The 14,464-nt window shown below is 44.9% G+C and overlaps 1 protein-coding gene across 1 annotated transcript in view; it reads right to left on the bottom strand.

The window, feature by feature from the left end:
- The window catches only part of IMMP2L (inner mitochondrial membrane peptidase subunit 2), an 893,637-nt gene that overhangs the window by 267,139 nt on the left and 612,034 nt on the right, over nt 1-14,464 (bottom strand). Inside the window, exon 4 of the mRNA XM_038752433.1 lies at nt 9,253-9,318. Coding sequence (XP_038608361.1) covers nt 9,253-9,318 — 66 coding nt within the window. The remainder of the gene's footprint in view (nt 1-9,252; nt 9,319-14,464) is intronic.

Below are 14,464 nucleotides of genomic sequence, written 5' to 3'. Positions count from 1 at the left end.
CTCCTGTATGATCTTAGGTAAATCACTTCACTTCCTCTGTGACTCAGTTTCCTGATCTGAACAATGGGGGTTAAATCCTATTCCCTCCTACTTTGCCTATGAGGCCTACATGGGATAGGGACTGTGTCCAACCTGATGATCTTGTATCTACCTCAGCTCTTCGAACAGTGCTTAACACCTAGTAAGCACTTAACATGTACCATTATTATCATTGCTGTTGTTGTGTTATCATTATTAGCATTATTATTATGACATAAGAAGAGTCAAGCGAATGGAGGAGTGAGCCTATGAAGGATAAAACTTTCCTAAATGAAAATACCTTCGTTTACAGAGAAGAAACCAAGACAAGCAAGGGGAAAGTTACTGGGTGACTGTTGCAGAGTGTACTGTTGGAAAAGGTCTGTGTCAGTTCACAGCATCTGGCCCTAACTTTTGGAGCAGAAATCCATGGCCAATGGCACTATCCTTGACTCCTCTCTCTCATTCAACCCACATATTCAATCCAACACTAAATCCTGTCGATTCCGCTTTCACAACCTTGCTAAAATCCATCCTTTCCTTTCCATCCACACTGCTACCACATTAATCCAATCGCTTATCCTACCCTGCCTTGATTCAGTGATCAGCCTCCTTGCTGACCTCCCTGCCTCCTGTCTCCCCCACTCCAGTACATATTTCACTCTGCTGCCAGGATCATTTTTCTACAGAAACATTCAGGCCATGTTTCCCCACTCCTCAAGAAACTGATTGTTTCCGATCCACTTACGCATCAAACAAAAACTCCTCACCATCAGCTTTAAAGCATTCAATCATCTTGTCTCCTCCTACTTCACATTGCTACTCTCCTACCACAAACCCAGCCTGAACACTTTGTTCTTTTAATGCTAACCTTTTCACTGTATATCTCATCTATCTCACCACCGAACTCTCACTCATGTTCTATTTCTGGCCCGGCATACCCTCCCTCCTCGTATCCGATAGACAATTACTCCATCCCCCTTCAAAGCCTTATTGAAGGCACATCTCCTCCAAGAGGCCTTCCCTTCTTCTCCCTCTCCCTTCTGCATCACCCCGACTTGCTCCTTTCATCACCCACTCCCAGACCTATAGCACTTATATACATATCTGTAATTTATTTATTTATATTAATATCTGTCTCCCCCTCTAGACTGTAAGTTCAGTGTGGGCAGGGGATGTGTCTGCTTATTGTTGTATTGTAGTCTCCCGAGTGCTTGGTACGGTTCTCTCCATATACATACAGAAAGCACTCAATAAATATGATTGAATGAATTGTCACCTCTATGGAATGCCCTCTGAAATGCCCAGCTGTGGCTCCTGATTACTAAATAATAATCATAATCATCATCCATCATAATAATTGTGGTGTTTGTTAAGTGCTTGCTATGTGCCAGTCATTGTACTAAGCTCTGTGATGGATACAAGCAAATTAGGTTAGACACAGTCTCTGTTCCACATGGGGCTCATAGTCTCAATCCCCATTTTAGGGATGAGGTAACTGAGGTAAAGAGAAGAGAAGTGACTTGCTCAAGGTCACACAACAGACAAGTGGTGGAGCCACGATTAGAATCCACGACCTTCTTTTCTCCCAGTCCTGTGCTCTATCCACTAAACCATGCTGCATCTCACTGATTAAGTGATTAACCAGGCAGAAACAGTCCTCATGTCCTGGCTCTCACCAGCCAAACAATGGGCCACCATCACGGTCATCGCAGCCTGGTTCCCTCCTTCGTCACCAGAGCAATGTGCATCTAGCTTCATTTCTATTTATTCTGATGACTTGACACCTGTCCACATGTTTTGTTTTGTCGTCTGTCTCCCCCTTCTAGACTGTGAGCCCGTTGTTGGGTAGGGGCCATCTCTATATGTTGCCAACTTGTACTTCCCAAGCGCTCTGCACAGTAAGCGCTCAATAAATACGATTGAATGAATGAATGAATGACAAGCAGAGGTACCCATCCCATCACACTAAACCTCCACATGCTCAGCAGGGCTAATGTTGCAAAGGGAGATCACAGCTCCCGGGGCCTGAACTGCCAAACTTGCTTTCGCTTTCTGAAGGCAAAGCCCTTCTGTCACAAGGTCTTCAGCATCCTTAGTGTGAACGAATGGAAATAACACGGGATAAGGAGTTAGGAGATTAGGTTGCAGCCCCAGCGTCTCACCTTGGATCAATCACTCAGTGGCATTTATCAAGCATTTACTATGTGCAGAGCACTTGGAGCAGTACAATCTAAGACTGTTGATAGACACATTCTAATATGTTCTTGGAAAAATCACAATCTCCCTGGGCCTGTTCCCTCATCTGTAAAATGGGGATAACACAACCTGTCTCTCCCTATCTCACTATGTCGTGAGGTTTAAATGAGATAACAGATATTTGGAAAAATAAGAACCCTGTACCAAAGTATCATTATTAGATGTAGTAGAAATATTATCACTTGAATGAAGGATATGGGCCCAGCCTGGTTCCATCACCCCATTACTGCTCCCACACTCTCATCACAGCTCCTCAAACCTTATTCTCCCAAAACCTGGTTCTTGGGAGGTAAGACCACTTGGGGCAGTGGGAGACTGGGAGCCAGAGTCCAGAGTGACGGTTTCCTCAAAAGAGTTCCTGCTTCTACAAGTATCTACCCTAGGTACTGAATACTGAGCACTGAGCAGCATGGCCAGGAAAACTGGGTCTGTTCCCCACAGGGACATGATTTTGATTCCTCTTGCAGCCCTCAAGCAGAGGGATGGCCAAAGGGCATTGACTCTATTCAGGACTGAGATTTCTTGGGAAGTTCTTTTCTCTCCTTCCAACAGCACTGGGAGCCTGTGTTTCCAGCCTGCTTGGTGACTGGAGAATCCTCAGTGTCATTTTGCTGGCAATTTCTGGGGGGCATGGCACAGTGGAGGATGATTAGCCTGTTATTAGCTCAGCCCAGAAGTAGAGAAACAATTTTGCTTAATGTTAACTTAGGGAAAAATGGGGAAGCCTCTGGTTCCACTTCTGTGGATGCGCCATCCTGCCCTCCATAAACACTTTATGAGCTTTGTGGCCTAAAAATCAAAAATAAAGTGAGTGATCAGATTTCATCCCTGTGCCTCCTATGATGTCAGGGAGAAGGACACCGCAAACTGTGCCTTGAAAAGTCGTTCCAGCACTAATAGGAAGGTGACGAAAATCTGCAGTAATTTTACTTTCATAAATTTAACTCCATTTTGCATTTGCAATTTTTCTTCTCATTTGTACCTTTCAAATTGCTCTTGCTGCCTCCTGGGCCATAATGTTTTCTCAGCAAAGTCCCAGACTCTGCAGAACCATACAGACTCGGGAGGGCCAATCCAAGCCAAACAATCTACGCTGGCTGCCTCAGTCAGAAAAGACAATTTAGAGATGATCTGACAGACTAAGCTAGACTCTTCCAGAACTAAGTTCTAGGTTGGTTTCCACAGGGGTGTTTGTGGAAAAGGTACAGTGCCTCCACCCTGTTCCCTATGGCACTGGGGCAGCAGGGAGCTGGATTGGCCCCCGGCTGGAGAAAGACCACAGCAGGAGGATGCTGTAGCTCACTGTATGGTCCTTGGTAGTTAACAGTCTTATGGTGCTCACTTGCTGAACTACCTGGGAGCAAGTTTGGGCTCCGTGTTTTCCTTGGAGTTGAAGATAAAATCCCAGCATTGACCGGGCAGCCTGACTGGCAAATTTCTAAAACAAGGGTGGGCATCCCATCCATCTTTCTCCATGGATACAGTGGGTGCCCACCATGGTGAAAATCCAAAATCTCATCTGGTTTCATCCCCTCAACATTTCATTTCAGAATCCAGAGCCGGAAAATGGCCATGCTGGATAACCCATCATGGAATAAGCAAGGGTGGAGCCAGATCTGTTTAACCAGGCTGGAGGCTTACCCTGAGTGGGTGGGCCCAGAGGCTTCTTAGACATTGGGTGGGCAGAGGGGTGTCTTACCAGATGGAGCCCTCGTGCCTGCAGCACAGGGCTCTGTTTAATAATAATAATAACATTTATTAAGCACTTACTATGTGCAAAGCACTGTTCTAAGTGCTCAGGAGGTTACAAGGTGATCAGGCTGTCCAACAGGGGACTCACAGTCTTAATCCTCATTTTACAGATGAGGGAACTGAGGCCCAGAGAAGTTAAGTGACTTGCCCAAAGTCACACAGCTGACAATTGCCAGGGCTAGGATTTGAACCCATGACCTCTGACTCCAAAGCCCGGGCTCTTTCCACTGAGCCAAGCTGCTTCTCATTTAGGCCAGAATGCTACTCGATAAGGCTGATCTCTCCCTGCCCTGATCCCAAGATGGGAGAAGCAAAGCCAGCAGCAATGACAGGAAAACTTGAAAGACCTGATTTCATTCATTCAATCAATTGTATTTATTGAGCGCTTACTGTGTGCAGAGCACTGTACTAAGCGCTTGGGAAGTACAAGTTGGCAACATATAGAGATGGTCCCTACCCAACAGTAGGCTCACAGTCTAGACAGGGGAGACAGAGAACAAAACAAAACATATTAACAAAATAAAATAAATAGAATAAATATGTACAAGTAAAATAAATAGAGTAATAAATATGTACAAACATATGTACATATGTTCTCACAGTAAAATGTTAGAGATTCTGTCCACCTACCTCTAAGAATGCCCATGGATACCCATTTGTTTCACTATCTCCCTCCTCTGAGGCACCACTCCCAACTGATTTCAAATCCACCAGCAGCCCTGGACCGTGAGCCCCAATTCCCCAGGCACATTACCTCCACAACTGGGCTTCTGATATGCAGAAATCCTGCCCCAGCCCTAAAATGCATAGGACATTAAACAGGCATCATTTGAAGTTTTCCTTATGAAAACCCAATTTTACTCCTGTTTTTCTTCCTATAAAGCTTCATCATTTGCTAGTTCACAACATGACTCAACCATCGGTGATAGGTTGCTATTGATTTTTGTCTTTTAGAGAACACATTTAGACTAAAGCAGATTTAAAACATTTAATTCTGCATGATTCAATGTTTTCTAATACCAAAATGTGATTTTCAAAGATTGGATTGCACCGACAGTTTGAAATGTACTTTCTCCTCCTGTAGAAGAATGATCCTTTGAACAATCTGCAGCAGAAGGCTCTTGAGGGCTTTCTTTCCCAGGCCACTTTAGCACGGTCTTCAGGCTCCTGCCCTGGTGGCCAGCAACTGACTGGTCTCCGTGGGCTCATGAGGGGATGCGGTTTCCACTGACTCTCCTAAACAGGTGTGCCTCTTCAGCGCCAGCTAAACTACCTGGGCCGGGTAGCATTCCCCCCTCCAGCCCCTCTCTCTCCAACCCAGGAATGGACAACTCCCTCCCTCATTTCAGCAAGGCTGCCTGGTCAACCGGCACTGAGGTCCGGGAATCTGGCACTGGCCCGCATAAAACAGGAGACATGCCAGTGGCACTGCCTATGCTGACCCAGAAAACCTGACAGACAGAAGCCCAGAGATCCCACTGCTGACCATCGATCCCCTGAAATCCTGCTCATTCCACCTGAGGCCAATATGCCCCAGGCTGCTTTCTCCTGTTTTCCTTTCCCTCTTTTTCAGGACAGAAATTGGAAAAGGCTCTCCTGTACAGGGCAAGTCCTAATGAGTTTAAAGGCATCTAGGCTGGGGGACCAGTGGATTGGCCCCAGCAGGACCCGAGGTGTTGGCATAAATGCTATTATTATTATCATTATTATTATTATTATAGGTACGTAGTAGTAGTAGTAGTCGTAGTAGTAGTAGTAGTAGTAGTAGTAGTAGTAGTAGTACTTGCTGGGGTTAACATTTAGAAAATCCTCCACCTCCTCCTCCCAGCTAAAAGCAGTTGAGGGCCTCCTGGGTGCAACTGCTTATAATTTAACTTGATTTGTGCCTGAGCCAGAGAATTGAGAAATTACTAAATGGATCTGATCAATGAAGATGATCAATTTAGATAATTCAGGTAAAAACACTTCTCCGTTTTTCTTACCATCACATTTTGGGCTTAATGAATTATTCAGATAGGCATTATCTACCTCTCAACTTCGCACAGTTTTCCTGGTCCCACCCACCATGGCTGATTGCTGTTGTGTGAGTTTCTGAAGGGGAAGAATAGCCTCCCTGCAGCAGAAGCAGCGTGGCTCAGTGGAAAGAGCCCGGGCTTGGGAGTCAGAGGTCATGGGTTCAAATCCCGGCTCTGCCAAGTGACAGCTGTGTGACCCTGGGCAAGTCACTTCACTTCTCTGGGCCTCAGTTACCTCATCTGTAAAATGGGGATGAAGACTGTGAGCCCCCCATGGGACAACCTGATCACTTTGTAACCTCCCCAGTGCTTAGAACAGTGCTTTGCACATAGTAAGCACTCAATAAATGCCATTGTTATTATTATTGTTATTATCCCAGAAAGAGAGAGGATCTTTCAGAAAACAGGTGGCCTTTACTTCCCTTCCCACAATTGATCAATCAATCAATTGCATTTACCAAGTGTTTTTTGTATGCAGGACACGGTACTACTACTTGAGAGAATACAGTATAACAGAGTTGTTAGACACATTTCCTGCCTGCAATGAGTTTACAGTCTAGTGGAGAAGATAGAAATTAATATAGATAAATTATGGATATGTACATAGAGAAGCAGCATGGCTCAGTGGAAAAAGCTTGGGGGTCAGAGGTCATGGGTTCAAATCCTGGCCCCGCCGCTTGTCAGCTGTGTGACTTTGGGCAAGTCACTTAACTTCTCTGTGCCTCAGTTACCTCATCTGTAAAATGGGGATGAAGACTGTAAGCCCCACATGGGACAACCTGATCACCTTGCATCCTCCCCCACGCTTAGAACAGTGCTTTGCACATAGTAAGCGCTTAACAAATGCCATCATTATTATTATTAAAAGTGCTGTGGGGCTGAGGGAGGGGTGAATAAAAGGTGCAAATCCATGTGCAAGGGGGACAGAGAAGCAAGTTGGAGAAGTGGAAATGAGGGCTTAGTGAGAGAAGGCTTCTTGGAGAAGATGTGCCTTTAAAATCCAGAAAAGGGTCTGGGAATTTTCACTAGTTTGGGGCATACATTTTTCTTCTTCAGTCTGACTCCACAAGACTTTTGACATTCTCTCATGGCGAATGCTGTCAAAGCAGCACTGGCAAAGGGTGGAGAAGAATCTATGGCACATTGCAATGAGGGAGGCTTAGGAACCCTGAAAGTCCTCTCCTCATTTAGGACTAAGGATGGTTCATGAGGGAGGTCAGTTAGAGCACTCTCTCTCTCTCTTTTTCTCTATCTCTTTTAAAGGAATTTGTTAAGCACTATGTGCCAGGCATTGTACTAAGTGCTGGGGTTAATACAAGCTAATCAGTTTGGCCACAATCCCCATCCCATTTAGAGCTCACAGTCTTAATCCCCATTTTACATATGAGGTAACTGAGGCACAGAGAAGTGGTTTGTCCAACGTCACACAGCAGACTTTTTCCAGTAGGGCATGCTGCTTTTTTCAAACCAAGGAGCCTGCTCCCCAAGGCCTATCTGAACAGATATTGTATTGTGCTCACAATACACACCCAAGTCTCCAGGGTGCCATAGTTTAGTGCTTTGAAAAGTGGTCCATAATCTGCTGGAACAGTTCTTGTGCTTTTTCATTTACTCCCTCTTGGCAGAGACATATACCATGCAAAGCTGAACAAAACTCTCATGACTGTCTAGGTTGCCAGTGCTTTGGTTCCTAATTAGAGACACAGCAAGGCATAGCAGATAGAGCACAGGGCTGGGAGACAGAAGGTTATGGGTTCTAATTGTGGCTCCACCACTTGTCTACTGTGTGACCTTGGGTAAGTCACTTAAATTCTCTGAGCCTCAGTTACCTCATCTGTAAAATGGGGATTAAGACCGTGAGCCCCATGAAGGACAGAGACTGTGTCCAACCCAATTTGCTTGTATCCACTGCAGTAAACACTTAAATACCATGATTACTATTAGTACTAGTATCATTCCACTCTGTTGTGACTCCAGTAATACAACCCTCAATCATTTCAGTCACCGATAAGCCAGTTTGGGTGTAATCAATAGTAGGTCCCTGAAAACTCTGCTGGTCTTAAACAAGGCTGAATTGCCGGGGACATTGCACCACTGACATAACTCAAATTTAGCAGTGGCATTATCACAACCTCCATGCTGTAAACAACCCCCAATTTCAAAATGTGGATTTGGGTCACATTTTTGGATAGTTTCACTTGCTGAATTTGCCAATTAGCACTCTCCTCCAAAATGGCAAAAACTCTTCAACTTTTCAAAAATATTTTGATTTGAAATAAAAAATAGTAGCACTGACCAAAGCAGGGAAGCAGTACAAAATCCATAAGCAGAAGAAACTGTGGCTTAACATTTATCCTCATCCCAACCAACAGGTAACAGAAAGTATGGTGTTGCTTTTTTCGCAATGTAAGAGAAAGTTAAAGAAGGAACCAGAGAAAGTTAAATCCTGAGTTTCCTACCGGACTGAAAACCGTGAAAAGGAAACTTCATCCTTCCAAATAGCCACACGAAGAATACTTTAACCCCAATTACATTTAATTACTTGGGAGATAGTGCTCTATTACATCAAATTAGGGAGAGGCTGGTTGGGGTGCTTTGGAGGAGAACCTTAACTGCCCATTGCTATGAGATACCTGAAAACCATGACAGACAAACTACTGTTCTTCCCAGGTTAACATTCATCAGTGCATTGGACATAGATCCTGAGGCACAAACTAACACCAATATGGAAACACTGGTTCTAATGGTGGCTACAGCCTGCTGAGTTCACTGAGGCCTCTCCACCGTAAAACTAAGAGCCCTGACTGAGGAAAACCCTGGAGACCCAGAACAACCAATATAGGGAGATTCTCTGGGGAGTGGGGCAGAATGGCACTTCTAATTAATTGTTTTTTTTTTTTTATCCCTCAGAGCTTTTTGATGTCATTTACAGAAAACTCAAATTTTTCACTGTCCTGGCCAAAGACAAGAGAGTACCTAAGTGCCTTAGAGCAGTGAAGAGGTTTCCCACCAATGGGACCAATGCAACCGAAAGAGAAAACAAAGCTTCCTCCCTAGCATGCCAGACTTCCTTTCTCAGGTCACAGAAAAGTGGGACTTAGGGGATCTGTCCTTTTAGCCATGACACATCCTTTGACCAAGGAGCCTAACTGATATAAGTAGGCAAAATTTCCCTCAGAAGGTGGGAACCGTGACTTAAAATACTCACTTGATAATGTCACCTTCGAGAGCAATCACTCGCTTAATGATCTTCTGCTCTGGGTTTTTAGGAGACCTGAAAAACAAGAAGAAAACCACAGTCAGCTAGGCATCTGATTTTTTTCGAAAACACAAGTAAATTCCAAACAGAAATGGGGGTGAAGGGATGTCACTGGGACAGCCCAGTTCTTGGACGTGACTTCGATCCTCTTCAAGCAGGGGGGACCAGTGGAATCAGTAGGTGTCTAAGAGGCAGGAGATCTGAGTTCTAATCCCAGCTCTGGTATTCATTCATTCATTCAATCATATTTATTGAACGCTTACTGTGTGCAGAGCACTGTACTAAGCGCTTGGGAAGTACAAGTTGGCAACATATAGAGATGGTCCCTACCCAACAGCGGGCTCACAGTACTGACCTGCTGTGTGATCTTGGGCAGGTTGCTTAGCTCATCTGCAAAATGGGGCTAATAATACCTGCTGCTTCCCCCCATCCCTTTCGGGAATGTTGGGAGGATAAAGTAAAATCAGGGGATTAATGTAAAATGTCCATTGCAAAAAATCGTGTGCTACAAATTCAAGGCATAATCACTGTCTGGGCTTGAGAGCAACCAGACACCTCCTGATGCCAGCTAAAACAGGAGGACTGAGATCAATATTAATCTGTGCTTTGTCTCCAGGGACAGCAAGAACTCAAGGGAAAATGGAATTCCAAGCTGAATGGACAACACAGGGTCAGTCTTAGCAACTGTTCATTCAGGATAAGGCCAAGCAGGGTGAGTGCAAGAGAGGTTTTGCAGGAATGAGGAAGGGAGCAGAGGGAGAGATTTACAAACCCTGAGCAATGTTCTAAGTCCATTTTCTGTAGCAACAAGCCCTGCCCCTTTAAGCATGAGCTTATGGGTTCACTAATACAGTCCCCAAGGTGGTATTTGGTTCCCGGAACAGATAGTAGAAACAAAGCTTCTGTGTGACCTGCCATCAAAGGAATACCTGCAAAAACCCACCAGATACTTAATCCCCACCCGGGCTCCTTCTACTTGCCCTGGTTTTGGCCAATTTATTATTCCATGTGACTTCCTCCCTCCCTCCTCATTTGAGGAGAATAAATCAGTTGGACACTGATAAAATGATTGTTGACCCTCATGAACTCAGGACTTCATGCCCCAGTGGTTGTGTTTTAAGGGCAGAGGAAAAGCCGCAGGGCCATTAGAAAACTATTTCAAGTTTCTACTATTGTTGACTCGATTATTTCTAAAGGGGTCTGTGGAATTCCCTGCATAAGCATTTCTCGATGATTAGCATGTGAGCTTCACAATATAATTACTGACCTCGGGAATCATTTGCACCCCGCTCAGCAATAATTAGAGCAGCCTTGAATAAACATCTTTCTAAATCAGAGTGAAGAGCACTCCATCTCCAATGGTCACTTGGCTGTCAATTAAGGACACATTAACATTTTTGATTTAATAGTGTGGTTTCAAAGAATCCCTTATGCATTATAGAAATCATTAATTTTTTAAACATCTGAAGCTGGTATAGATGGAGTCATTTGAATAAAGTATTACATTCAATTTGACCAGAATTCATTTAAATAATGAAGGTAAATGGGTCAAAATTAAGGGGATTGGGTGGTTAAATTAAACATCTGGTTGCTCCATTCTCTAGACATTATTCTTCCAGCTGCAATCAGGTCCCTATTGTGTCCATAGGTACCAACCTATCATTTTGAGCATGGAGGTGGACAAGGGCGGAGCTCATAGAGGTGGTGGGGGGGAATGAAAGAGAGTTGCCTAGAGATGCAATCAACCCAAATCACAACACTAGGGCCCCAGTAGAAAATGGGTGCAGACATCCCTTGTGACAGTCACAGGCCGGTTTGAGAATCTAGCTAGACTCCATCAATCAAGCAAACAAGCATTACGCTATGCTATGCATGTGCCAAGTGCTTGGGAGAGTACAATCCTAATAGCCAGAATTTTCCTTCCTTCAAAGAGCCTCCAGATGAATGGGGAAGACAGCCCATAAATGATGATCCCATAACACATCCGGATGAAACTGCTAAACATATAACTGAATACCATGAATTGAGCTGAATGTCCAAAATAATTCTTACCTCGGCCACTCACACTCAAAGAGTCAGTTGGCTTTGTTTTATAAGTGATTAAAATAGCAGAGAACGGTAAAGTGCGGGCAACATTAATTTAGAAAAGACTCCAATTCCTTCCCCCCATTACATTCTGCACCTATGGAATACAGCAGTGAGACAGAGCAGACAGGGAGAGTAGAGGGAGTAGGGGAGGGGTGGCAGAGTTGGGGGCCAGGGGCATACTCCACTCTTCTGTGCTAACCGTCTCACTGTGCCTCCATCTTTCCTGTCTCGCAGCTGACCCCTGGCCCACATCCTACCTCTGGCCTGGAACACCTTCCCTCCTCAAATCCGCCAAACAATCACTCCTCCCTTCTTCAAAGCTCTACTGAAGGTGCACCTTCTCCAAGAGGCCTTCCTAGACTAAGCCCCCTTTTCCTTAGCTCCCCCTCCTTTCTGCATCACCTCGACTCGCTCCCTTTGATCTTCCCCCCCACCGTGGCCCACAGCATTTATTTATATATGTATATATCTATAATTCTCTTTATTTACATTGATGCCTGTTTACTTTTTTTGATGTCTGTCTCCCCCCTCTAGACTGTAAGCCCGTTATGGGTAGGGATTGTATCTATTGCTGTACTGTAGTTTCCAAGTGCTTGGTACAGTGGTCTGCAGACAGTAAATGGTCAATAAATACAACTGAATGAATGAATGGGGGGAAGAGAGGAAGTGGACAGAGCAGGGTTTGATTTAGAAATGAGAGTCTGCCCTCTCCCTCTTCCCTAGTTTTTCTCCCTCCATTACTCTTTGCTCCCTGCCCTCTGGTTTCTCGGCCAACCATTTGTCATTTTCTGTAACTGTATCTCCCTGGGGGCCTGTCAGCAGAGAAATCTAGCTCCATATATCCCTCCTGGGCCTCTCTAGGATTTTGGAAGTCATAGGGTGTTTCTATGGCCAGTAATTTCAGCTTTGCAGTGAGCAGTTTGCCAGATCAAAGAACTGGGGCTGAGGCCCAAGGTTACTATGGCCTTGGCTCCTTAGCCTTTCTACCATAGCTCTGTAGCAAAGGTCAAGTCATACAGACCCTACAGCCGGGTACACCAATGCAGACTGCTCGCTCCAACAGGCATTCAGCTTCTTTGGGTCAGCACTCCAATAAAGCTTCTCCAAGCAAATTAAGCAATTGATATTTTCATTCTCTAGATCATGTTCCCTCACAGTGTCCAACAGAGCAATAAGAGAGACCAATACTGCATGGACAGGGCCCTCACCCTGACAACGATTCTGTTCCCTAGCGCACACTGATTTCATCATCCAGGACAGCTTTGCTTTCCACCCCTCCCACCCGGCCTCCAGCATGGCTTAACTGGTTAGGGAGCCTTTGGGCAGGGATCTGAAATCCAGACCTGACAGAGCCCTGGACCACATGACATTGTGTAGGCTCTTGGGTTGTCAATCCCTGTAGCTATCCAACTGGAGCACTTTGTCCCTGTGCTCCAGCTGGAAACCAAAAATGTGAAGAGCTGCAGGGCCAGGATAGGCAGGATGGGTCTACAGCTCAATGGACAACCTGGGCAGAGCCTACCACATCCTGCTGGAAAGAATCAGCAAGCTCCAGCCTCTCTCAATTTTTTGTCGCTGAGCCCACATAGGGTTCAGGGCAGTCAGTCTGAATTCCTGGCCCCACAACAGGTTAGAACTGGCCCTCAAACTTCAGAGCATAGGATCTGTGGAATTAGCAAGAGGGTCTATCCAAGTTCAGCATGACCAGCTGCTGTTGAAACAGGCGTTTCCATCCAAGGAGGGGGATCACTGTATATTCAATTCACTGCTTTCCCTGGTCTCCCTTTCGTCTCTCCTCAAACAGTGGTCTCTGTTTTGTACTTCCCAAATACTCAAGATAGTGCACCCAGGGACTCCCAATATATATATATATATATATATATATTATGAATATATGAATAGTACTATGGCAGATCAGTCAATCAGTCAATCAATGGAGTTTATAGAGCACTTCCTGTGTGCAGAGCACTGAACTAAGACCTTGGGAGAGTACAATAAAATAGAGTTGATAGCCACAATCCCAGGCCTCAAGGAGCTCCCAATAGAGTCAGTGTTTTGGGGAGCAGGCTCCTAGGGTCACACTGCTTGACCAAGGTCCCCCAAGACCCAGCCAAGGTTGTGCGTGTTTTAGTCTAGACTAGACAGCATCTTTCAAATGTTTTCTCTTGCCCTCTCTTTTCAATCGATCAATCAACCAGGGGTACTTGGAGAGCGCCTGCTGTGAGCCAATCACTTTACTAAAGGCTTGGGAAACTATAATACAGTATGGTTGGTAGACACAATCACATTTTTGGTTTCCAGCTGGAGCAAGGGGACTTTTACTGGATGCAGAGGTCTGTACTAAGCCCTTGGAAGAGTACAATATAAAAGAGTTGGTAGACATGCTTCCTGCCCACACAAGCTTATAGTCTAGAGGGGGATATAGACATTAATATAAATAAATTACAGATATGTATGTAAGTGTTGTGGGGTTGTGGTAGTGGTGAATAAAGGGTACAACTCCAACTGCAAAGATATTACAGAACAGTGGGAGAAGAGGAAATGAGGGTTTAGTTGGGTAAGGCCTCTGGAAGGTGTACTTTTAATAAGGCTTTGAAGGTGGGGACAATGACTGTCTGTCGGACATGAAGAGGGATGGCATTCCAGGCTGGAGGCAGGACACGGGCAAAAAGTCAGCAGCGAGCTAAAATGAGATTGAGGCACCGTGAGTAGGTTGGCATTAGTGTTGCCAACTTGCACTTCCCAAGTGCTTAGTACAGTGCTCTGCACAGAGTAAGCACTCAATAAATATGATTGAAAGAATGAACGAATTAGAGGAGCACAGTGCGTAGGCTGGGTTGAAGTAGAAAATCAGAGAGGTAAGGTAGGAGGGGACAAAGTGAGTGAGTGCTTTGAAGTCTATAGTAAGGAGTTTCTGTTTGATGTGGAGGTGGTTGGATAACCACATTAAAATAAATTACTGCTAGGAGAAATAGTAGAGTCTAAGGATATGAGCCCTCCTATCCTCTCATGACCTAGCTGGGTTTTTGATTGTGCTGGAAACTGGAATCAGGTTCTCTGCTTCTGTGCCTAG

The sequence above is a fragment of the Tachyglossus aculeatus genome, chromosome 10 (genome assembly GCF_015852505.1).
Source record: "Tachyglossus aculeatus isolate mTacAcu1 chromosome 10, mTacAcu1.pri, whole genome shotgun sequence".
NCBI classification, from domain to species: Eukaryota; Metazoa; Chordata; class Mammalia; order Monotremata; family Tachyglossidae; genus Tachyglossus; species Tachyglossus aculeatus.
Note: the sequence above shows the minus strand (reverse complement) of the source record. Positions and strands in the feature narration are given on the sequence as shown.